The sequence below is a fragment of the Strix aluco genome, chromosome 4 (genome assembly GCF_031877795.1).
Source record: "Strix aluco isolate bStrAlu1 chromosome 4, bStrAlu1.hap1, whole genome shotgun sequence".
NCBI classification, from domain to species: Eukaryota; Metazoa; Chordata; class Aves; order Strigiformes; family Strigidae; genus Strix; species Strix aluco.
Window position 1 is genome coordinate 113,306,848 of NC_133934.1, and position 27,420 is coordinate 113,334,267.

General features: G+C 36.4%; 1 protein-coding gene across 9 annotated transcripts in view; it reads right to left on the minus strand.

Moving 5' to 3' along the window:
- The window catches only part of RPS6KA5 (ribosomal protein S6 kinase A5), an 82,143-nt gene that overhangs the window by 38,257 nt on the left and 16,466 nt on the right, over nt 1-27,420 (minus strand). For 3 of the 9 annotated variants that reach the window (XM_074824939.1, XM_074824937.1, XM_074824938.1), the window contains exons 3-5: nt 19,219-19,437; nt 14,444-14,559; nt 13,550-13,657 (exon numbers count right to left, since the gene is read on the minus strand). The exons of 1 other annotated variant lie outside the window; for it this stretch is intronic. In XM_074824939.1, the coding sequence (XP_074681040.1) occupies nt 13,550-13,657; nt 14,444-14,559; nt 19,219-19,437 (443 nt within the window). Of the gene's footprint in view, nt 1-11,029; nt 11,096-13,549; nt 13,658-14,443; nt 14,560-19,218; nt 19,438-27,420 lie in introns of those variants that run through there. 5 more of the 9 variants (XM_074824942.1, XM_074824941.1, XM_074824940.1 and 2 more) reach the window with 4 other exon arrangements.

Sequence of the window (27,420 nt, forward strand, 5' to 3'; positions counted from 1 at the left end):
TGAAGAGGTATTATTTAACATTTAAATATATGGCCTTTGAAGTACTTCTTCAACTTGACAAATTGCATTCAAACAACACATGCCACTGCTCCAACAGACACTTGGATCCTACAGCTTATTTTATTCACAACAGTCTTTGTGCAAACATATTTTAGCCAGAAGATTAGCCAAGTATTCACTGAAGCCATTCTTTTCAGCATTCACAATTAGGACCCAGTTCTCCAACTACATGAAAGGTCATCTTTGAAACAGAACAGACTGCTTCTGTTCTCCAACTACTTAATGCACAAATACTTTGTTCTTAACTGAGCCGGACTACTACCCTGAGTATCAGATATGACACATTCTGAAACTATACTACTATCATATTTCTTCAAACCACAAAACTTGACTCCTTAAATAATTTTGCTACTTAAAAAATTAAAAAAAACCCCAAAACTAATCTTCTCTAAACATTCTTTAATAGTGTATGTGTTCTCTTATAGGAATTCCTTGCTAATAGAAGCAATGTTAGGATCTGGTCAAAAGGCTTGGTTAAACCCTAGAGTACGTAATTTCTAGTGTAAGAATGTCAAGAAATGGAAACTACACAATATTAGGGAAAGGGTATTAAACTGGCTTGGACTCACAGTCTGTATTCATATCAAATATTTTAGGAACATAAGCAAATAGCTTAAGAATTACTCCTCTAGTGTATTCAATACTAAAAAACAACAACAAAACCAAAACCTAGAAACAGTAAGCGCTGTTGGGCTAAAGAGCACAAAGACAACCTCTAGAGCTGGAGAGTCAGTGTTGAAGTCTTCGATGGTACGTATTTCATCTGTCAGCAACAACTCCGCGACTGAGTAGCACATAAAGACGCAGAGCAAGAGGGTGCAATGGAACAGAAGGGAACCCGGTACCCAGACAGAAGCTCACTGAAGGCATTCAGGGCTGCTCTCAGGACTGACTCTCCACAAGTCCACTGAAAAATTCTCCGATCCAGACAAGAATTACTTAGTGGTTCTTATCACATTTTTGTTACAGAGAAGTAAGAGAATTACTACATATGTTTTGGCTGGGTTCTTTCAGAGATTTCAGCAACATTCTTACGGGATTCCTATGCTTGTCCATACTTGTTAGCTGGCAAATTAAATTGCTTCATTCACTTAATCTGACCTCATCATTATGAAGGTTTCAAAATGTTATGACCTAGCAAGACAAGAGGAATGCTTAACTGTTGTTGGAGGTACTCTGAAATTGCATAGCAAGTTTAAAAAAGGTTTTTCATCTAATACAGCTATGGTCTTATTACTTAAAGTCAAGGACAATTCCTCCTTATTGCATGGGTAGTAAAATTCTCCATACCAAGTTTCAGATCAGGTGTAGGGATGAAAAATCAAACTGATGAAAATCATAGTTTAGCTAAAACATGTATCTTGGGTCTTCTCTTTAAGCAATCACCTAACAGGTTATATACTTCATGTCAATGTGTACACCATGTAAATTACATGAGCTACTACTATGTTTCCAACTTCTATAAAATACTCAGGGCTGCAAGTAAAATCTACCACTCTTCTGTGAAAATGCCTCTCACATACAATAAAATGGAAGCACTCTGCATGTAATATATATATAAGAAAAAGCCAGTCTCCAGCTGATTTAAGTTTTCAAACCAACATTTTGGAACTGGTAAAGTTATGATGAATATAAAGACCTTGCTCTGAATTCTCTTTAGTGAATAAAAATTCTAATACAGGAAAATATGTAATCTTGATTGTTATTCATAAGTATTTACAACACAAGTTTTCTCCTCTGATGGAGGATAAGTCTTATATTACCAGGTGCATGGCATGTGGCAATTTCTTAGGAGACAAAGATGCCAAAAAAGAGATGTCTCTGCACAGGGATAAGACTCACAACTAGGGAAGGGATCACATGGAATAGAAATGAATGGCAGATGGTAACATTTCTGTGACACCACAGTATTGTAATTCTTGCACAAGATGGTGCATTTCCAACTTATGTTCTAAAGTAAATAAGATCTGCAGGGACGCTGTGCTTTTGGCTCTTGAAAAGTTCAGCCAAGATGATTACTTGCTGGAGAGCACAAACTACAAGGAGGAGAAATACAGAGAGAAGCTTTACCCTTGAAGTCATTAATGTTTCCTAGGTACATCAACCAATCTCTAATGAAGGAAACCAGAGGCAGTTAATCTCTCCTGCAATGAGAGATCAATGTAGAGATTGTGGGACAAGAGTCTGGAGTAGAGCCCTACAGAAAGGGATTTGGGGGTTTTGTTGATGGTAAGCTCAGTATGAGTCATCAGTGTGTCCAAGTAAAAAAAAGGGACCAAGTATATCCTGGGTGCTTTAAGCACATCATAGCTAACCAGTCCAAAAAAAATTACTGTCCCACTATACACGTCATTGGTGCAGCCTCACCGTGAGTACTGTGAGAAGCTTTAGGCCCCACTATAAGGAGAATATAAAAATATCAGAATGTGTCCAAAGCAGTGCAACAAAGATGGTGAAAGGACTAGAGGGCATGACTTTTGTGGAGGTTTTGTTCAGTGAAGCACAGAGGAATGGAGGGGTAACCTTACAGTATCTACAATGCTCTCTTGCTAGGGAGCAGACAGGGAGGTGCCGATTTCTTCTCTCTGGTGTCCTGTGATAGGAAGCAAGGGAATGGCTTAAAGCTGCATGAGGGGAAGTTGACACTGGATATGAGGAAAAAAAATTCTTCACTGAGAGGGTGGTCAAGCACTGAAACAGTTCCTCAGGGAAGTGGTCATGGCCCCAAACTTGTCAGTGTTCAAGAACATCTTTGGGAAACAGTCTTGGATATATGGTTTAACTTGTAGGTGGCCCTAGGTGCAGTCAGGAGCCGGCCTTGATGATCCTTGTGGGCCCCTTCCAACCCAGAATATTCTACAATTCTACGATTCAGTGAGACCAGAACACGCATGTTTCAACTGTGGCAGGAAACATTTCCCTGATGTACAAAAATCTTTAGGTATGCAGAATGCTTCACAAGTCTTTACAAAACTAAGAAAGGGGACTTAATACAACAGATTCTTCAAGAAGATTTGGCCTTGCCAGGTACTTCTGGTATCTGCAGAAAGACTGCTGTAAATGGCACTGGATACTGTCACAGACTGCAAGGTTATATTGGATAAATCCAGACTTGCTTGTGAAGTTCCTCAAATGACTGTTTCAGTTACAGTTAGTATCAATATACTAGCTGTACTTAAGAAAAATTCTGTTTCTTAAGCAGTGCTTCATAAACATTCTGAACAGGAAACCCACAGAAAAATTTCTGTGACTTCATATGCTTCTTCTCACATGGTCTTAACTTTGTGTGGTGAAATCTGCTCTTGCTTTTGCATCAGCTACAAGAGTCTATCAGAAGAAGTCAGTCTGCTCAAACAAAAGACATACAATAGACTGCATCATTCTCTTCTGAAGGTTCAGTGACGGCAACTAACATCCCTAGTATGCACTCATGAAGGCTTTAGTAAAAAAAATTGCCTGGGAGAACAACATTGTCCCGAAAAAAATACCAAGTATGTAACCTTGTACTAGGGTATTTAACAGCTCCTGGCACTAATTTAAATTGAACATGCAGAAGTCCCAACACTCTGCATAAGTACTTGCAACTAATACCTGGCTAGGACTGTGACACTTCACCCAGTGATGAACAAGTCATCCCAAATGAAACCTGCATGTTAGACTTCCACAGGTCTCACTCAAGAGGGTAAAGCAGAAGAGCAGACTCCAATGCAGAACTAGAAATGTCAGCAAGAGGTAATAGTACTGGAAACACTAAATCGGCAGTGAATCCTCTTGACGGATAATGCCAATGTGTTTTTGTGAGGTTCCTGCAATCTCTGTGCATATTTCTCAGTGTCAGTGTAACAGGGATAGCTTCAGTCACAATAGTATGGCAAATGACCATTCTATTTTATGGTTTTACCAATTTCTTAGTTAACAAGGAGGAACATTTTAGACAATACACACTAAACTGTCCCTTCTAATAATTTTAATTTCTTCAGTGCATGTTTGGATATTGACAGAAGCATCATTCATTCTACTATTTTTATGAGGTTGAAGAAAACTAATTAGTTGAGAAATAAGCAAATTCAGACAGCAAAGGCTAGAAAGGATATGTTATGCTACTGCATTCAGTAGGAAGACTCGGACTTAACTAGGGGTATGGGCCTACCTAAAGAATTTCACAGGTTATCAAAGGAAAGAATTTTCTTGTCCCTTCAACAGCAACATATAATCCATTTCTTAATCTCGCCAAATGCCTAAAGTGGTAGATCATTTCTAAGTATGAACAGATGCCAGTATTTACTGTGCTAGAGAATTCTCACTGTTGCTTTTCATTAGACTAACCCAGGATAATAGGCTGGAGTAAAACTACCTTCCTTAACTGCTTATACCTCTAAACAAATGTTTAAAGTCCAAACTTAAATTCCAGCTTGCATTAATTAGACCCTCTCTAGGCTCTATCAGCAATGTAGCAAATCACATTAATCAAGTTAAAAAAATATAGCACAATTTCTAGGAAACAAGGGACAGTATTATTATTGTTGCTATTTTGTACAGCTGTAAGTGGATGTAATTAGAGTTCTGAAAGCTGTAACTCAGGTTTTGACTACAAGCATAAATAGTGAAAACTTTCCTCAGATAACCATGTCAAGGCCCTGAGCGTAACAACGGACTCTGCAACCTCTTTCCCCAATCCTAGCAGTTAAGGCAACTGTGCTCAAGACCAATACTGACACAACACAGCTAAGTAGCTTGTGTGGAACCTTGTCAGGTGCCTCCTCCGCCTTCTGCTGCAAGCTGAAGTTCAGGCTCCCATTCTTGATGCTTGGTCAGTTCTGAGCAGGTATGCCTGTACTTGGCTGTGTACCTCACTGATCCTGATCCACCAATTTCAAATCCTGGCTTGACCTCAAGCCTCCCTCCTCACAACAAGCTTGTCTGATAACCACTGGACTGTTGTCTGAGCCTGTCGTACTGCCACTAGACTTGCTCTGATTTTCTTGTTTGGCAACTGTGGGACTGTGTCACTGGCCAGGGAGCATACTGATCCATGCCTGCCTTACTGTTACCCTTAACTCCCAGCTCACACTGAAGTGGGGAACAGTTTCCCTGTCCTGCTGCTCCCTGACAAACTACTCAAGAACAACAGTTCTTCTAGAAACAGCCTATAAGACTAAACAACTTAAGCAGTTGAAAAGTTCAGCAGTATCACACAGAGTATCTCATACATCAGTCATCAACAAACTGTCTATAAGCTACTGATTAAGTGAGTCATTAGAGTTCCCTGGGCAAGTTTAATGAGAAAACCAAGGCCATAGGATAAATCAAAAGAATACTGTCATAAATGGAAATTTACTTGCAATGCTGTAGAGGCCACATAGCAGAGGTGCTACTAACAAGCTGACCTGCTGAATGGATTTTGCACTTCAGGAAAACCGTAAGTAAAGAATGAAAAGCCTAAATTCCATGCAGAAACTGGCCTCATACCTTCAGTGAACCTTAGAGATCATCCTATCTGAAAGTGATTTTATTGATATTTACTTCAAAAATAAAAATGCACCAACAAAAATCTTGTTTCCATAGAAATCAGATCCATAACATTCATTACCATCATTTTAACTGTCCGGAATAACAATAATTGTAGTCTCAATTTAGGAAGGCATACAAAAATCGACAGAATAGCCCTCTCATGGTTCAAAGATGTGATGTAGATTTAAAATGAAAAACAAAAATCCTGTTCCAACAAAGCGCATGCTACACTGACTGGTTTCTTTTTTCTCGCCTTTTTTTTTTTATTCTTTTGGGAGCCTTTTTGGTCATAATACCCAGACATAACACTGGATAATTAAGCTGTCCATATCAGAAAGAGTAGAGCTTCACCCAAAAGCTCTCTCAGCTGTAGACTGTTGCTTCTGTAGCTGTAACTTCATATTGGGTTTGTGTGGTATGATTTTGGTAGCAGGGGAAGGGCTACAGGGGTGGCTCCTTTGAGAAGCTGCTAGAAACTTCCCCAGGTCCAAGTTGGACCCACCACTGGCCAAAGCCAAGCCAATCAGCAACGCTGGTAGCGCCTCTGGGATAACGTATTTAAGGGGGGAAAAAAAACTGCTGAGTGACCTGCAGCAGAGAGAGAGGACAGGGATGCAACAGAAACAACTCTGTAAACACCGAGGTCAGTGAAGGAGGAGGGGGAGGAGGTGCTCCAGGTGACAGAGCAGAGATTCCCCTGCAGCCCATGGTGAAGCCCATGGTGAGGCAGGCTATCTCCTGCAGCTCATGGAGGTCCATGGTGGAGCAGATCTCCAGCTGCAGCCCAGGGAGGTCCCCACGCTGGAGCAGGGGGATGCCCAAAGGAGGCTGCGAACCTGTGGGAAGCCCACGCTGGAGCAGGCTCCTGGCAGGACCTGTGGCCCAGTGGTGAGAGGAGCCCATGCTGGAGCAGCTTTTCTGGCAGGACTTGTGACCCCGTGGGGGACCCACGCTTGAGCCATCTGCTCCCAAAGGACTGCACTTCATGGAAGGGACCCACGCTGGAGCAGTTTGTGAAGAACTACAGCCTGTGGGAAGGACTCATGCTGGAGTTCATGGAGGACTGTCTCTTGCAGTAGGGATCCCACACTGGAACAGGGGAAGAGTGTGAGAAGTCCTCCCCCTGAAGAGGAAAGAGCACCAGAAACAATGGGTGACAAACTGACCATAACCCCTATTCCCCACCCCCCCTGTGCTGCTGAGGGGGAGGAGGTAGAGAAATTGAGAGCAAAGTCAAGCCTGGGAAGAAGGGAGGGGTTGGGGAAAGGTGTCTAAGATTTGGGTTTATTTCTCATTGTCCTACTCTGATTTTATTGATAGCAAATTAAATTATTTTCCCCCAAAGTTGAGTCTGTTTTGTCCGTGACCATAAGTGATGAGTGATCCCTCCCTGGCCTTGTCTCGACCCATGAGACTTATTTTCTCCTCCCTATCCCACCAGAAGGAGTGAGCAAGTGGCCACATGGTGCTTAGTTGCTGGCTGGGTCTAAACCACAACAAACTCCTATATCAGGACCAAAACTATGATCTCCATAGGAGACAGAGGAGGAAGAACAAAGACAGGAAAAATGTTTAGTGGTACACTAGTTAGACTGCTCTGCTGCATTCAACAAAGTCATAATGAAGATTATAGTACAAAAGAAAAGGTTTAGCCTAGACCAAGAACTATGGTTCCAAACAATATGACAGAGATCAAAGGTCCACTAGTTTGAAATGTCACCTCAGGAGGACTTAATAAAAAATAAATTTACATGATCATCTGAAATTAATTAAAACTCCTCTTCTGGTGACTGTTCCTACTTGAAAAAGCCAGTTAAGTCAAAATACCACATTGGTTACTATACCTCATGCCAGAACTAGACACAGTAATGACTTCTGCTTCCAAAATAGACATAGAATCAGACCACTGATTTTTTCAAGCAAGCATGAGATTTGTCCGCCAGCAGCTGCCATCAGAACACACACTTAAGAGGGAGAGCAAGAACAGCTAAACCTGGTACCACACACCAGCCAAGAAACATGTGACCTCTACGGCTGTGGCCCCAAAACATAACTCAATGCAAGGCTACACTCATCTCATGTCAAGTGGAGGTTCAAGAAACCCTTTTCACAGATTTATACAATGGCTATGTTTGCTTTCACAGTGCAATGCAATTGCAGTTCTGCAAGGAATTCTTTAAACCAGTTCCTGATAATGGATTTATAAAGCAAATAACTAAGAGAAAAGAAAACAAGTCTCAGTTCTGCAGGCAAAAAAATTCAGAAAGAAGCACAGTATTGTGTGGGAGGAATGCAAGTATGCACCACTGTCATCCCAGATGAACGTTTTGTACTAGATTCTTCTCAAAATTCCAGTTTTTGGAAGATTTGTTTTCTAAAGCATCATCTTTTGAGAAGAGAGAGGTAACTACTAAAAGACATAAGAATGGTATACAAAGCAAAACCTGAAAAAATACTCTGTCTTCAGAGGCAAAATTATAAGGTATGAAGAGTACCGATTCTAGGAAGAGTTCTACTAGCTGCCACTGCAGGCCTTCAAAAATTTATTTTTAAAAAACAGAATGTAAAGAAAAGCATAAGAAATGCCAAATAAACCTTTACAGTATCAGAAAGCACCAGATGTAAAAGGTAGAGGAGTAGGAGCAAGCAATTTTGCTCAAAAGCAATCCACCCGGTTCTAAATTCATTTTCATATGTCCACAAATCTCTGGTCATGTAAGTTTTTCCACACCTGGTTGCCTAAGTTCCATTGAAGTTAGGTATTCGCAGTAAGTCAAGAGGTAAAGAGAAATCTATGAGAAAAAAAGATTAATAAGGGTGGCAGTGTTTACCCTCAAAAAGTTACTTTATTTCCCCTTGGAAAACAGAAACAGAATTTTCCTGAGTTAACTAGCAACATATCATTCTAAGATCTGATAGAAGATACCAAGCTATTTAACACATGGACCAGTATTTCCCCAAAAATGTGATTTTTAAGTGTTATATTACAGTAAGAAAACAATATCCTTTGAGCAGTCACTGTAAGAAATCATTATCTGTCTTGCAAGCACTTTGAGATTCTGGCATCAAAATCTGGACAGAATGTATTTTGTTCTCCAGTCTTCTGCATTATTGCTCCACAGTCAGAAAGCACAATCATCTTTGTGGTAAGAATTGAAAAAGGGATAGCTCTTGGGTGAGGCATGAATAGTTATCTGGTCATTGATGACCTGGCTTTACAATTAAATGAGTCCAGTTCAGTTATTTGCTTTTAGAGTGGTATGTTCTTAATATTAAGTTTCAGGACACTTATAAACACCAACAGAAGTACGTAAATTAAAGCAAAAAGATTTTGCCATTGTTTCATTTCCTTTTCAAAAATAACGATAATAACAACTAATTGTCCAGACATATCTATAACCAGTGTTAACTTCTGTGGACTAACTTCACTGTTCAGTTTACTGTTTCTTACTTCTTCCTCTTTGCAGAAATGTAAATCTACTCCTTGTAACTGTGTTATATCTATATGACTGAACAATTGTTTAACTAAAATGGAAGCAGATACAGTAACAGTCATCCACAGCACAAATTATTCTAACTCATCTAGGCAAAAGAGTGCTCAAAGTTCAGAGGATGCACTATCAAATTTCGATGCTCAGACATTACCACTTTAATTAGATGATTATAAAGGGTCTTTTAAAGTCAAATGCACAGCTAATCTACCAGCTTACTCAAATGAGGTGACAGTTCACACAGCACAAAAGAATCAAGTTGTAGTCTCTTCCCTCTGTTCTGCACTACCTTTAAATTGCTCTAAGAATGTGTATGAATCTCTTACTACTTCATCTACCAAAATCCACAGTGGACTAAACACCTTTTTAGGATTTTTTTCTTTAATGAAATGTCCTTTAAAATTACATACTAATTTTCTTTCCAGAACAAAATGTTCACTCAACCAGCTAATGAAAGCAAACAATTCAACAGTGAAAAGCATCTGACAGTTATAACTGAATTTGCAACTCTGATCAAGAGATTTTCAGATGGGAAAACAATAATGTATCTGAACTATTCATTCTACACATCAGACAGATATCTATCCCATTGACTTAGATTATAATTCAATCATCCCTCATACAGAATATCTAGTCTTACATTATTTGTTACTGAGGCATTTGTATGCTCTCAGATACACTGTTTGAAGACTGACAGCGTTCAGCAATAACTACATAATTTTTTTAAACTTCATTAAACAAACACAAAAACTTCAAAACGAACTTAAGCTAATGCAGAAAACATGTACCAATGATGAAGCATTTCACTATACTCGGGAAGAAAGTGTACTTTATGGAATTTAATCAACAAAAAATGTTGTTATGCATGGTCTAACTGAATAGATTACTACTACAATAATTCAGTGAATGTGTTTGGATTATTTTTAAGACATAAAGCTCTCCATATATACTAAAATATGATTTTTAATGCAGTTACAGAACTAAAGGACATGTGAAGGGGAAAAAAAGATTGAAGAAATGAAGTACCATTTTAACAATAAACATTAAAATGAAGACCAGACCTGATGGCTTAAACTGACATTAACCAAATCAAAACAATTCCTGGATACAAGAAGAGCTATTAATGACATAAGATAAAAATATGCCTAAACCACAAATCCAGAAGATAAAGATACTACACAATAAGATGGCAAAAAAATACCAACATAGGCATTTTGCTTTTTAAAGGTAAATGAAATGCAAAACTCTTGAAACAAAAAACCCAGCAACAAAGTGATTGTACTTCTGCAATGAACAAAGTAGTGTTGTAGAAGTTTCAATACAAAGTCTGTCAGTCCCATCAATCCCCCCCCCCCCGATAATTTATATTAATGTCGTGTGCAAATATCGTCCACATCCCAGTCAGATAGGAACTCACAGACGCATGAAAGCGTAAGGCTAAAAAGTGTCTTTTTTACCCAATTTCCTTTGCAATTTAGTTGAGAGATAAAAATCAGAAAGACTAGTCTTAAATTCATCACAGGGCTAAGAATGCAAATGCCATAAAATTTAATACTAAAAAGGTACTATTCATTTCAACCTCTTAATCTCTTACCTAATCCCATTCTATGGTTACGCTAGTCAAACTGTAGGTCTTCATGAAATTAAGTAAAGTTTGAATATCAGAAGTCATTTCATACCTGAATACCTTGTGATACTGACCTATCCTACGTGAAAAATCATTTTTAGTCAATTACTTTATTCCAGTCAGGTTATTTTGTCTTTTTGCATGTAAATACAAGCATATTTTAAAGATAAAACAAAGGGAAAACCAGACTGCCACCTGTACAAGACAAATTTCAGTTTTCACTGAAAGGGTAGTATAACACATTTTAAAGCTCTTAAAACTACACTGCTTTCAACTTGGATTTGTAATTGTTGCATGTTATAAGCATTTTCACATAATAATTGTAAAACAAAAAGGATACTTGACAATGCATTCTTCACACTCATGCTTCCGTAGCAGTGGCAGAAATCAGTAGGCTTCTGTTTTCCTAGAAGTCACACACATTTGCTTCCTTTCACTCAAACCATGCTTAGGAAAAGCAGTTTCCCATCTCATCATTGTTGAATAGTCAATTACTCTGGTATAGTTATTACAGTCAAGAAATAGTGCATTCTTTTTATTATAAAACAACTTCTGTTAGATTCTATATTGCTCAGGTACCTGGAAATATTTAACAACCATCAGATTAAAGCAGGTATAATGAAAACATTGAACTATGATGTTTCCTAGCAAGAATCCCTAACTACAAAACCATCTGAAATGCATAAATAGACAGTAAAGAATTCTTTCTGATAAGAATTCTAAACATAGTACATGCTTGTAATTGCTGATAATTTTTATACATTCTTAACCTAAATGTATCTTGTTTCAGAAAATAAAATCCAAAGAGAGGGGTTACTAGAATAAATTCCCCTTGCATAAGTATACTTTTTAAATGGCAAAGTTCTTGCAAGAACCAGAGTGGGACAGGGAAGAAGTGTGAAGAAAGGGGGAGAAAGGAAAGCATACTGCTCTTGATTAAAATGCAAATGTAACACTTATCTGACTTACGCAGTTGTGTAATTTTATTTAAAAGTGTTACCCAGTGAGCATGAAAACAGATATAAAGCTATGCAGTGATACAGGCAATTTTACCTCTTATAAATACATTGGTTCAGAAGTGTAAGTTAAGTATCTTTTGTAATGTGAATTGTAAATGTTCTAGTAGTAGCCGAATTGTCTACAGAGGATACAATATGGAATGTCAATTTTTATGTGTAAATGGGCCATTCTAATCATGTTTAGGTTCAGTAGCTAAATTACAAGAGCACACATCAAAACTGTAGTCAAGTGCAGACAATTTCTTAGATTTTGAAAGCAAACAATACAATTGCAATTACTTTTTTCCTTAAAAGAAACACTAAAAATGTTGAGCTTTTTTGACAGGGAAGACAAATATAAGATGTGAAGAATGTGATAAAAGTATGGTTAAATGAAGAGATTTCTGAGGTATATACTGAAAACAGAATGGATTAGAGTCAGAGGAACCAACATTAAATGACCAAGCAGCAAGACTGCTTTATTTAACGACTGAAGAGGAATCCGATTCAGAGTGTGGGAAAAACAGACAGGCATCTCTGATGCTTATCCAAGGCCTCCCTTTTCCTTGCACTGCTTGTAAATGATATCCCAAAGGTTGAGCACAGATAAGAAATAAATTTCCTAAAACCATTTGTTTTGAAACTTAAAGAAGGTCCTGATTCATTATGATTCTTATCCCAGAGAAGATTTCAGCTTCATTTAACTTTGGCTCAAAGGCTGGAGGACTGCTCATTTTCTCTCTCATTGGTGCAGTAATACTATTCCATGTACTTTACTTTGTCTCTTGTGCCCAGCATAGCTTCTCTCATAACTCTAAGCAGGTCCTACTCTCCCTAGCCACACCTTTTACTACCATTCCTTGCTGCTGAAAACAGCATCTCCCTGTACTTTGTCTCTTGCACTGGTCTGGCAATCTGCTGCTAATCCCTTGTCATGCCAGTTGAACCTCATCTTGGTTTCATGCTATAAAAGGAATATACTGACATTATCCGTACTATTTCCCTGCTTCAAAAAGTAACATTTCATATCTCTTAAAATGGTACTTCCCAAATCCTACCAGACTCCATTTGAAATGCAAATATTCTAGAGGAAACTACCAGTTACCTATTTTTAGAAAATCCCTCTGCTGCTTCTAACAAAGACTTTTAGATTTGCAGTCCCAGATTTCAATACCTCTGATACCTAAAGTGAAAGCCAAAAAACAGCCATTTTAAAATTCTCTCAGAAGTCAAATTCTGAGCAATTTTGACTCTGAAATCTAAAAGCATATTTGGAGATGAAACTGTACCTTACAAATAATTAACAACCAACATCAACAGCCAGAGATCACCATGGTAGGTACTATGCACATATTTAATAAGAGATAAGCTTTTATCCTAAAAGCTGGCAATTAAGCTTATCAAAAGTGACACAAAGACATGAGAAACAGACAAGATAATAATACAATCATTATTATTAGCATAAAGAAGAGTCATAGCATACCATTTGCCTAGTCACTGCAAAGTATTAGCACAGTCAAGCGTTTTTAAAAAGGCATCTGATAATGATAACATAAGTGCCTTTTCAGACTCATGTGGATCTCTCCTTTTTCACATAAAGGGCAGCAGGAGACAGCATAAAGGCATTTCAGGGAAAACTAGAACAGACAAAAATGTCCAACAACACTGGCAGGCCAAAGACCAATGAACTGAAAGCTCAAAAACCCAGTAAAACAGACTACTAAATTTTGTTCAATGAAGTAGGAGTCTAGAAGGCAGTTTTTCCTCCCCTCTCAAATGTGTTTATGATTTCAATGAGACACAATCTGACTTTGTGATCCTGCTGGATTCTGTCCACACCTACTAGAGATTCAAATACTCACCTCATCAGTAAGAAACTCCTTACTCAGACCAAAGTCTGTCAGCACCACGTGGCCATCAGAATCGAGGAGAATATTCTCAAGTTTTATATCCCGATATATAATCCCCAACTGCAAGCAGAATATAAGAATAAGTATTTCCAAATCAGTGTAACCACATCAAGGAGACATTTTTTAGTGTATTTAAAAATGAAGCTAGCAAAATTCCCATTATTAAGGTAATCTGACACCTGAAAGTTGGACCTCAAAAAAAGACAATTTTAAAACGCCTTTGAAGAAATAACTGAACGACTTAAAAACTCTCAGAAATTACACTGTGCCTTAAAATGCCTTAACACTTAAAGGACACACTATATCCTTTAATCTAAAAGTGACTGAATACTTGCTGTTGAGTGCAAAACTCAGTTCAGCTGAATGAAGATGGATGCTTCTGTAATATGTTCTAGACCACACATGCATACTTTGTAATAGTCTACAAATCTACTTACTACCTCTGAAAACTGTAACACTTTTCATGTCTACAGTTGTGTCAAAATTTCAGAACTCTGCTCTTTAATTGTTTCAAAACAAGGACAACTGAACAACAGTGCAACCCAAACACTGTTCACGTTGACTATAAATTAGTTTTACTGATATATACCATTTGGTAAGCATTAACAATCATTTGTCAATAACACTCCTCACACCGCAGACAAAAACTTGTAGCCTTAATCTAGTGCACATGAGTAGACACTTCATTGGGAAGTATTTCTAGCTATACAACTAATGTCCCATTGCTAAAGTTACTTTGAATTTAAAACCATCTAAAAAAACAGTTCTCCTTATGAAATTTCATATGATGTGAGAAGAACACAGCTGCAGTTCCACAAAATTAGCACTAGGATAAAGTTACTTTACCTTGTGGAGATGTTCAAGTGCCAAAACGATTTCCCCAATGTAAATTTGCACCTCAGTTTCTGAGAATCTCTCTCTGTGTGAAAGGTGAGTAAACAATTCTCCTCCATTTATATAGTCTAAAAAGTAGAACAAAGAACCTTATAATTTCACTTTCTCACAACTTAATTTTCTTATTGGCATATTAATAGGTACTTTGTAAGTTATTAAATAAGATGTTCTGCAATCAGATACTGAATTACAATAAAGTAAAAGCAATATTTCATCACGTTGTAAAATACTCAATTTCCTTCTTAGAGGACTGATGGAAGAACACGACCAACTTTTAAATAAGCAGCAAAACCATAAAATAAGCCTCAAACATCCATAAATTATAAATGCAAATATTTTTTGCAAAATCAGTCTTTTAGTTATTCAGGAATATGAAGAGAAAGGAATACAAATTATATCTACAAACAGAATACTTGTACACTCTTATGAAATACTTAAGAGCAACAGGCAGACTGACAAAAAAGGCAATTCAGAAAACAGGTGTTAGGTGAAATAAGCAACTATGGGCAATTACAAGATTTACTCTTCGCAAGGGGAACGTTCATGGCAAAACTTCCTGGAGGAGATTTCCCTCATGGAAACCACACTTTCGTTCTTTGCAGGCTATGACACAAGGGTTTTCTCACAGTCGGGAAGGGGGTAAAAAAAAGTAATTACTACAACAGAGCTCCACTGCAACACAAACACATTGTAGATGTAGAACTGTTTATGTTAACAATGTACATTAAAGCCATTAATTTGCAACCCCACTGCCTCCATATTGTATATGAGGTCTACATATACAGAGCAGGGCACATACCCCACAACATCTTACTCAACATTTTCTTGATTATGGTTTCTATAGATTCATTGGTTTAATACACAAATCCATGAAAAAGGTCCAATCCTATTATAAGTTAGTTAATACTTCGAAGGAGAAAGCATATATACACATTACAGACACACTGATCTCTCTCCTTTTTATTTCTCCGGTTCTCTGTTTGATTCTACTAGTATTCCTTCCCAAACAATGTGAGGAAGATCATTTATCTATATCAGTAAGCATATGAAAAAAATTTATTAGAAAGTATAAATTATCCACATTTTACAATTGCTTCCTTCTTCCAAAAAAACCTCAGCATTCTAGTCATGGAGAAAAAGATAATGGAGACAAATTTTTGAAATTTTTCTACTCAGAACTTCTAACTTAGTACAAGGTAAGAACGGAATTCCCAGGCACTGTTCTAAGGACTGTGACAGATACAAACCAAAGCTGCCACAGGAGTGGCAGAACAACCCTCATTCTTTTCAAGTTATAACAGTAACCACAGCCCTATGAAACAACCAGCCTTCAAATTCTTGGTGCTAGATCAAATGCACCTCTGACAAAATAGGAAGAAAAAAAAAAATCAATTACTCCAATATAAACTCCACTGGACAGTTCAGATATTTTTATCAGTATTAGGTTAACCTCATGTGACAAACTTTGTATGGAACTGGTACTCACATGGATACACTACTTTGTTCTTTCAATCATAGCTTAAAATCAACATAAAAACTGGAATCAACTCCAAACCGTGTATTCTGGAAATCTGGCAGAAATGCAGCTGCATATCTGCACTCGATCCAGACTAAATTCATACCACTATATAGTCTGATGGCATGAAGAACTGTATTAAATATTGCACTGAGGCTTCAATTCTAAAACCTCTTGAAGCTGAAATGACATGTTGCTCATACACCAAGTTCAGCTAGGTACAAAAACAGAGACAGCCTCTGAAATAAATTTCAAAATTAAATCAAAGTAGTGATTTACAAAGATTTACATAATGACACATAAAAACTTGCAACAAACAGTTGGGGTTTTTTTGTCAAGGAGGGTGTGAAGCCCAGCTGAATTACAAAGTAGCTTCAGGCCATGTTAGGTAGAAGAGATTTTCACTGTTACAAACAGTGATTAAAATAAATTTTTAACCCCCCTCTAATTATTTCCATTTTCTGCTAAAAAGAAGAAGGAAAAAAGGACTTTTCTGGCCCCAACTAATACTCTGAGAATGGATTCATATAGACTTTGTGGGAGAGCAAAAAACAAAAACAAAAGGCCTTTAATTATACACCAGCTTTGAATTTCTTGCTTTAAACATCACCTTAACATTGTGTTATGGTGGGCATGTGCCCAGTCTGCACTATCTGCTATGTAATGTTCTTCAGAACTACTGGGCTCCCTCCGCTTTGACTCTTATGAGAATATAATGTCAAGCTTTTAATTTTTCCTTCATATAAGAGGTTTTTTCACCTTCTAATTATCCTTGTCACTTAAATTTCTCCATTACTAAGTATTTATTTTTAGGTAACTACATCCAACTCAGGTGTGCGGGTTTTTTTTGGTTTGGTTTGCTGGGTTTTTTTAATATTTCTAGTGGGATCTAAACTTCATTCTAGCCAAAAATATCTGGATTTAAAGAACAGTACTACAATATTTATAACACATGTTGACATTCTGTCTCAATCTTTCAAATTTTTTTCCAAATTATTAATTGATAACTTAAATAACAAAAAAACCCCTTAATTATTAAAGGATAACCATCAAGGAATCACAAAGCTATCAAAGTATTTCTAACCATCTCTAGCATTTTCCAGCCTGTGACAATATTTTACTATTTCTTTAATGTCCTGGTCAGAGGAATTTGTAAGTATCCTTATTACAATTTTCAACTCATACTTTCAAAACAAGTCTAGTGAACACTCCATTTAAGCTTGAGCTCCTCAAATGCCTGTATTATCTCACTGTAGTATATGAAACTAAGGTATGTGCATAGAACATCTTCCTAAGAATTGACAGCCAGTCATGTAGATTCATATAACATTAATAAAATTTCATTGATTTAATGTCTAAATCAGCCTGTTAATAAAGGTTCAATAAATCAAAGTTACAAGCTAAAAGGAACTGCAAAACTTGTACTTCCATTAAGAGGACCATTCACTTCAAGTAATTCACTACAAAAATGTATTCTGCACCCAAGCATTAACTTGATCATTCATTTTCCTTTTTTTTTTAAAAAAAAAAAATAAGTAAGCAGTCTTTAAAAATTGCTCGTACCTTTCATACAAATACATCCTATATACCAAACCCAAAATTTGCTGCTGATCTGAAAGGCAGAAATATTTCTGATTTTAAAGTGGTACCAAGTCTTATGAACAAGCTCTACTTTCAGCACAGAAATATGTGATTTTAGATTGCCTCTTAACACCCAAAAATCAAAACATGCAAGTATCTCAATACTCAAAGATCAAATGGTTTCATCACAAAAAATTTTGGCAGCAAATGCTTTCTGAAACAGTAAGGTTTAGAATTGATTTTAATACACTTTTCCAGCTCCTGATAATGTTCCTCATTATCAGGAAAAATCCTTCATCTTCCTGAGAAAGACAGAACTCTTCAAAGGCAATGAAAATGGAGTATAAAGCAAAAGGAACGTAACTCCTTAATCTCAGCATCTTTCCCCAAAACATTACTGTCCTGAAAAAGGATAGCAGTAGGTAATAGAGAGAACATGCACATACAAAAAGTATATCCAAGTTGAAAACCCTAAGAAAGTTCCTGATCATCTTCTGCCAACCTTGCAAATGCTACAGAAATAGATGTGGTTCTTCACAGCAAAATGGAAAGCAAACTAGCAAGGACAAAAGTGGAATGAAGAATGTTCTAATAAGGCTTGCTATATAATAGTTCATTAGCAAGCATCTTTCGTAAATGGAGATTTACAAAAGCTCCTGGTAGAACTTACCAAAATGAAGCATCACAACGCATAAAACAAGAAACTGATCCACAATACAAGTATTTTTACCAGCATTTTACAGCAGGAAACCATATGGACAATGTGTAGATTCCAGTGTTGTAGGGAATTTGACCAGAAATACATGAAAGCACAATCATCTCTAACTGGCATCACCCATGTTGTGAGCGCATTTTTTCAGAAAAAAAAAGAACTGCCTGATACAATCTTCCAGTTTGCAGCATTTCGGTACTAAAACAGTCTGCTAACGGGTCAGCATAAGGACAAGTAGCCCTGTCCTCTCCAATAACATTTCAAAAACACTGATTGTGTTGAGGACAATATACAACATGTTCTTAGAGTGAAATGTGCAGCGTGTTTGAAGTAGAAGGCTTTCTGCTGCTTAAATATTTCCTTATTTTTTTCTTCTTTCCAACTAATCCCAGTAACAAAGTCATGTTTGGTCATGCCACCTTATCACTAACCTCTGTGCCACATACATAAAGGCAGCACACAGAGAAAATAAACTGAATCACTTTAATGCTCATATTCATACAGATTAAGAGCTTTTTCATTTATGGTAGCAGTTTGTCTGAAAATCTGTAGAAAACTAATGCAGTATATAATGGTTAAAAAAAATGAAAATCAAAATTTTATCTTCTAGGTAAGTTCAAGAAAATATTTCCCTGGTTTAGGTACTTATGACATACACATTTTGCTGCATGTGTTACTGATAATACTCCTTCCCCCCAAGTCAGAGTAGCACACTGAAGTTCAAACAGGAAAACCACAAACACAGACACTGTTGAAGATGAACAGTATTTTACTTCCTATGGTCTCTCATGCAATCTCTAAATGTACAGTACCTAAGACCACATGAAAAAAAAAACCCTACAAAACATTAAGGAGATAAAAGGGCAGATTATTTTTTTTTTTCATTAACATAAGACTTGAATCCTGAAAACTACTCACCTAAAATGAGATGAAGCTTTGTATCTGTCTGGAAGGCATAATGTAATGTGACCAAAAATGGTGATTGCCTAATGTGCTCCAACACTTGTCGCTCTGTCCTTGTGTGCTCAGTTGTTTTCGCTTTTTGAACTATTGTTGCTTTCTTCAGTACTTTCATGGCATACAGCTTTCCAGCATCATGGCCACTTACTTTCCTTACTAGGAACACTTTTCCATAGGCTTAAAAAAGAAAAAGTGAGGAGGAAAAACAAACAAACAAACAAACAAGTCACCTACTCATACTACAGGTCTGTCTGATATCATTATTATTTTCAATTATTCATTGTTATGGCAAACAGTGACCATTCAGGCAAAAATATTCCAGAACACTTTGTTTCAAACCGACCTTTTCTGAGCAAAATTTCAATCAAATGAGCTTAGTGACTGAACACAGCAAGAGTGGGAAAAACAATCAGTTTCAGTATTTAAAAACTATTTTAAGAACTGATGATTGCTTCCTTTGTAATAACCTAAAACTCCCATACCTAGGATTTAGCAAGAGCTTGGAGTAAGAGAGATGTTATTTTTTTTCCTCATAACAGTCTGTCCATATTTGCACAACTTACATGCTTTCATTACTGGCTTTACAGCAGCGAAGTTCCAAAAACCCACGGAAAAGCCAGTGAAGTCTTCCCATCAGTATTTAGTACATAGGAACTTTCTGAGGCTCCCATACTGGACTTAAATGAGAATAAGCTAGAGGAATTATCTCAAAAAGGAAGTTTTCTGAACACAAACAGGAAAAGAAACAGTCACCAGCACCAAAAGGTAGTCTTTCCAGAGTTTTAAATTATTGAATCTAGGTGTTCTGTTTACATATTTGGTTAAAAATACACTCCATACTGGAATAATGAAGTGGCAAATGTGGACACCTATCTTTTTTTTTTTAAATAAAAAGGGCTCCTGGGAACTGTACAGAAGTATATTTGATTACTAGGCAAACCTGTAGAAACAGTAAAAGTTACAATTAGTAGATATACAAGCAAGATACTATGTGAAAAAAATTAGTGTTACTTTTGTAGATGGTAATATTTCTATTAATCACTCAAAGGAATCAGGAGGAAGGAACAATGATATGGTTGACTTAGATTTCCAAGACACTTAAGTTCCCTTACAAAAGGGTCTTAAAAACCACTAAACAATCATGGGTGCAAGGAGGTGATACCAAAAACTTAAACAATTTAGTCAATTGTATATAACAGACCCCTTTGCATAAGCTTTGTACAGACAAGATAAGCAAGCCTACGTGCCGAAGAGCGACCCTTCCCCAATTCAGTACACTGTGTACTGACAAGATAAGCGAGCCTGCGTGCATGGAGGCAGTCTCGCAATGTATGCGTTAGATTCCCTGGAAACAAGCAGGTACTTCTTGGGAATTATATATTCATTTTTTAAATGTATATAATGTGTGCCTTTTCCCTCAGCGTGCATGTTCGGAAGAGAAATTCCCCCATGCACCCAGCACTGCAATAAACTAATGTCAGATTTTTAAACTATCATTTGGTTTGGGAAGTTTTCTTGGTTACAATTTTCGGTAACAGAGGGGATCGTCTTCGGAATGAAGAGCTACATTAGCAGACAAAAACCCAAAAGGTTAAAAAAAAAATTTCAGCCTTTTCAGTGAAAGAACGTTACCACAAGAATTCATCCTGCCTCATTCAGCCATATAGGAACTGCAAGGAAGCTGACTGTCTTGGTTTAGTAAATTATCCCCTGTAACAGAAATCGAAGCTGACTGCTGAAAACTACCACGTTATCTGAAAGTAGCTGAAAAGTAAAATGGCAGATAGAATTCCAAATAGGTAAATGAGTAATCCACATGAAATATGACAATAATTGTTTGTGCATAGTGTTATCACTGAGAAAAATACCTAGAGCTACCACAGACAACCCTATGAGAAAACATCAGTGGTAATCCAAAAAGGAAATCGAGTGTTATAAACTCAAGGAAAGGATTGAAGGGGAAAAATGACACAAATGTACCATCCCCCAAACTTTCAACACAAGACCAGAATTCCCTTATGCTGTGGTTTGAAATCTTTGCGTGCTCGTATCTCAAGTGATGCACACTATTTCAGTCTCTCTTCTCTTCTGCCCCCAGCTCCCCTCCTCCCATCAGAAAAAAAGTATAGGAGAACATTAAAAAAAAAAAACAAAACAGAAAATGATAGAAGAATTCTTCTAATTATGAAAGGAACTAAACACACTTAAGACTTTTTATTTTGCCTGAAAAAGTAGAGTACTTAAGAAGATGCTAGAGAGTTAGAAATCAATTCTAGACATAAAATAACTAAGGTAACAAATTAAATCATTATTAGGTAGTAAGATTAAGAACTGCCCAAAACACACAAATAAATAGTTCCACAGTTAAGCTGTGGAACTACTGCTACTCTATGCTGCAGATGTCAAAAATGTAGATGAGTTCAAAAATATTATATAAAACCTTGAGGGAGAGGAAAGTATACCAAGTGTTGCTGAACACAGAACATAATCTCTGGCTCAGGCAGACCCCAAACTGCAGGCTGCTACAAGCTCACTACAGAAACCGTCATTGTATGCCTCTCCGTATTCTTGTAGGGTCTCCTTAAGCCATCATGAGACAGAAAACTGAATCAGCTGCATGTTTTGTCCAACCGCAATAATGATCTTCACATTACTTTCTCAAAGAGAATGCTCAAGTATCTCAAAACTGTGAATATACGAGACAGGGTATACTGTCCTGATGTGAAACATTCAAATTTAGTTGGTCTTTAAAAATGCTATAGCATACACTGCTCCCAGTAAGTAACTATGTGTAACTCCAGATTTTTTGTTTTTCCCAGACAGGTAATAGAGTGTTTTAAATCAAGTGACAAGCATTTTTTTTTCCATACAACTGAGTTCTGCTTCATTCAGTATACAAAAGTGATACTGTTCATATAATGAACAATTCTTTTTAAGTTCATTACTTGACTCATCACACCCTAAACAATCATGCTTGCCTTCTTTACAGAACCTATTATTCTCAGTAAGAGCTTTCATAAAGTAAGTTTTCACAACATATCTCTCAAGAATGGCAAATAGAGTCAGAATAGGTTAGGGTAAACATATCTTTCTATTTTAGGAGACAAGTGTGAGATACGCAGGACAATCTTTTTCAAGATGTTTAGTATTATATCACATTCCCCAACTTTAACTGTAGTTATGAGATCTCAAGTATATCTAAGTCGGACTCAATAGTCACCAGCTGGTCATCAAGAAATGGATAACCATAGGATGTAAAAAGATTACTTTAGTAAAATAGACATGGGCCATAAATCCTGTCATGATGTACAGACACAAGTGATCTTAATCAAGATTGTACAGACCATAATACTGTGACCACAGTAATACTGTTATGCATACGCATGGTTCTAATGTAATTCACCTATTTTTCCAATATTGAATGTTAAATTATTTTTAGCACCTGAAGAACAGACCCCTACTATCAAGAGCATTGGTTTAAAAGGAGTTGCTTTAAAAAAATGTAGATAACACTTCTGCATTCTACTAACACACAACAAAAACAGTGTGGAGAATGGCCTTACCTTGCATTTCTCAACTGCTAAAGGAAGCAGCCCTAGTTTTTACCAATTTCAGTTGGAGCTTGACATTGAACTTCCTTATGCCTCTCTGAAAAACCCATTCAACAGAAGTTTCCCTAGGCTCCCAGGAAACAGTAGTTTTATCAGAAGTGTTGGAGAACATTAAATTAAGCTAAATTAAAACAAACAAAAGCCCCTAGATTTTCACACTTGGCTACCCGTATCCTTAATCCTACTTTATAAAAACATACAATAGTGCATCTTAAGTGGCAGAATGCTAGCCATACATTAAGAGCACCTACTACAGCTTTACATACAGCATAGGGGAAAATTATCTGCTAAGTGTAATAGCTGTAAGGAAATCTCTAGAAACTATACTACTGTTATCATAAAAGAATTTGCAGCATAGAGCTTTACCATGGTACAAATTGTTTCTTCAGAAATCTGAAAAGAACTGACAGAATGATGAGGATTCTCAGCAGTTTTGATGAGAATAAATCTTAAGTGGCACTATTTTAATCAAATGACTCATGATATATTCAACACCAGAATCTCTGATATCACCACGAGAAATCTACTTAAAAGACAACACTGCAAAAGCAATTCATTTGAGTGGCAGCAAGGAGAAGGCACATAAGCTAACTGTAAGAATACCCTTACCTGATAATCTTATTTCAGAAAAGCTTTTTTAGTTTCTCAAAGAGCCACATTTTAATGTTCATACTTCCAAGGCAGAAATATTTAGCCAGCAACGTATCCCCCATAAAGCAACACACAGTCACCAAATATTTACCCCCAAAATTCATTAAAAATATTTTAAATGTTGGAAGAACTAAAAGACTATATAATACATACTGTATATATACACAAGCTATGTTAGACTGACCTTGAAGTTTATTAAGAGAAATAAAAAAAAAGTAAAAGAAAAAAGCAATTATTAGTTGCAGATTGTTATTGATATCAGGCCTGTAAAATGAATAAGAGATTTCATACCAGCAATTTATACCAAATTTCCACTTAATTTGTGAGGCAGAAAAATATAATTGGGGGTTAAAACTGCCTTTTTCATGAATACACATTCATAGTAATACACATCATCGTAAGTAACAATTCAGCAAGTCATCAGAATAAAGTACACACTTGCTGAAAGACAATAAATTAAAAATATGAAGTATTCTTTGGTTCTTTGTTCTTTCTGTATAAATGCAAGCACATTAAGCCATTGCATCATGCCAGCTAACTCTTACAGAGAAAAAGGCAAGAAATTCTTACTGTTTATAGCATACAGGATGGTTTACTGGACTTCTAAATCCATTAAAACTTGACATTTGTATACAGACAGTTTTTGTATAGACAGTTTTACAGCAATGTTCTCAAGTGTTAACACAAGATACACTTCTTTCTTAAATTACTTTTTTACTTTCAGTGTAAGAATAATCATGAGACAATGATAGGAAAAGGCTCAGAGGTACAAAGTATTTAATGATTTGAATAAATTTCATTGTATTCATGATATATACCTAATGACCTCTTTCCTCTGCACTTTTTATTGTTAAAATAGTCTTTAGATTTAATCTTCCTACAGAATTTGGAGGAAGAACTCTCACTGTGCAGGTATCTATCTGTCCATATGAATTAAAATTTGGGATGTAGCAAAGTCAGAAAGGCACATAGCTCTAGCAGCTAAAAACAAAAAAAAAAAGCAGCCAAGCAAAAACCTTAACAGAGATCAAACAGCACTCTGAACAAGCATTTCCAATTTTTATTGTGCACCATCAAACTGTCAAAGATGAAGCATTCTCTGTCATCTTTCCTTAAATATCAGACAGGCAAGAATCTTTAACATACTTTTTTTTAACATTATTATTTCCCCAAGAACAAGTTCCTTGCCCCATTAAACAAGTGAGAGATAAATAAGAAAGATAGAAAGTGACAGGAGAGGGTAAGTTGCATCTTAAAACATACTTTCTATCAGCATTTTGCTTTTGTGCTTTTTTTGCCTTTTTACCTTTAGCTTTTTAAAAAAGTAAACGTCATTACAGTAAATAGGTATGGCAGGCAATACATGCCTAACTTTCTTCTCAGTTTTTAGAAGGCAGCTCTCATATGCAAGACAATCCACCACTCGATATGCATGCCATTCATTTCTAATTATTACAAAAATTAAGGTAAATTATTTTCTTCAAAATTTCTTTGAAGGCACTGCATACTGCTGAATTCAGAAAAACTAACCAATAGCTGCCTGGATCATCATCTTACTTGCTTCTTTCCTTCTCAAATGTAGGATTGCATTTGCTGTTCTCTCCAGTTATAATGGACCACCTCCAACAATAGTTCCAGTAAGAATCTTTGCTACTGATCTCCAATTTAATGTCCAGATTCTTTCAGAATTCTGATGGATGAATGGGATGAATTTGTTCAGGCTCTTGGTTCTTAGATTGAACACATTCCCCTCTTTTCAGTCAGCTCTTCATACAGAAAAATATTTTCCTATTTCCAAACTCTGTCTCCAATTAGCCATCCCACCTTCTGTTCATCATAGCTGTCCTCAGCAGAAACTAAAGTAAAAGTATTAATTGAAGTTTGGAATTATTTTTAGATACTCCCTAATTTTGGCTCACTCTCCTGAGCACAGTAACCCCACTTCTTTCTTTCTCCTCCTTTTACAATAGAAGAATATTTTATATTCTCTTCAACATTATTTGAAAGATCTAACTTAATTTCACAGTCTTAACTTTACCAGAATACTTTTTGACCTCTTAGATGGAATTTCGTTATACCTTCTTGTGTAACAAGATTTTTGAGCCGGTTATTTAAATCTGACATTCATCCTACCAATTTTCTACCTTTCATATAAATATATCCTTCAGATTTTAAGTATCTTCCACATAAGGAGAATATCCCTCACATATAAGCACTTAATTCCAAATGATCATCTATAAAATAATCTCTTTTATATATGGCAGTTATATTCTTGCTTTTACTTATTTTTTGACTTCATTAGTGAACTGTCATTCATTCGGTAGACCAGATTATTAGGGCACGTGCTCAGGAACCACTTATATTGTCTCTTCTTAAGCACAGTTGAAAGACTGAAAGTGATACTTATCAAAATCACAAGAAGCAACAGTTGAGTAGGAAAAAAGGAATAATTATGTGTAGAAAAATGTATGACCCAGAACACACTCTACATCAACAATTTTTATATTTTAAAAACACATTTATAAAGAATGAAGCAAATAAGGCAGGTGGGTGTGCATAAACCAACACAGCCACCTTCTCTTGTTCCCTCTGTGGCTTTGGGAAGCATTTAGATTATTTTGCTGTAAAGTAACCTCGTTCTATAGAATAGACACTAGTTACCTATGCACAGGAAAAAAGCTTTAACTAGATAGGAGAGACAGCTGGAAACATGAATTCAGTGGATAGGAAATCTGAAAAATCCAAATTGGCAAGGCTATACAGTAACAGCAGAAGAAAAGGACTTAAACGAAAAGAGAAAGAGACTGGAATTTCATGAAGTATATACTGAGTAGAACACAGGCAAGTCAGAGAAGTCAAGTAAGCAGTAATTTGCTCCCAGAGCAACAAGTGCATTATTAATAGCTTTATTAACAGCTTTATTAACAGTGTCATACTATCATGTATTTTGTTTTACTGATGTAAAGTTTCTTCAATGGGGAGGTTTATTCTATTAATAGCTCCTTCATGCAATGTAAAAGGATTCAACCCAGATTAAAAAACTAACTCAGATTTTTGCTTCCTTGTCTTCTCCTGTCAAGACTCAGGTCAAAAGAGGAACATATATACTATGATATTCTTTTAACACCAAAAAGCAAAATATAACAAGCATGCTTCCAGCTGAGAGAGCATGTACAAGAACAAACCAGACAAACGAATGTAAGAAGGAAAGAAATGCAATTTAAAGAAAATAACTAAGAAATTATGCTAAGCCATAGCATGAAGAAAATGTTATCACAAAAAAAAAACCCACTTCCAGAGGAGAAACATCAGTACACAAGGATACTATTTTTGTATTTAAAAAAAGCCACTTAAAAATTAAGATGTAAGTAACCCTTCACTGCTGTTACCTGAAAAAACAAAGTCGATACGGAACTACCACAACTACATATACTTAAGCAAGGTAGCATTTATTTTAACATATTTTGAGCATCATCTTCAGCTATTCCAGCTGCTTCATAGCAGACTATATTTAAAATACTGTAATTAGTTAAAATTGCATCTACAGTCATCAGTCAATATGACTGTGAGATTTCAATATATTCTGCCTTGCACTACCGTAGATCATTTACGTATCAGATAGTTTGGAAACACTTTGCATGCTGCAGAACTCTGCAGTGAAGAATTTTTAAAAAGCTTCACAACTTTTGTTTAGCATTAGCTATATTACAGTATTATCAATAATACCTAAAAGCTCGCACCAGGGTAAGGCTTTCACTGCCAGAGTAAACATAGCTCTTGCCTAAAAATACACAACATGTAAGCAGAAGCCATCAGATGCCCTCTTCCTCGTTTTCCTTTAAATTGCTCCCAGAAAAGCAATAGTGTCCCTTTTGTCTCTGTGAATCAATTTGTCTAA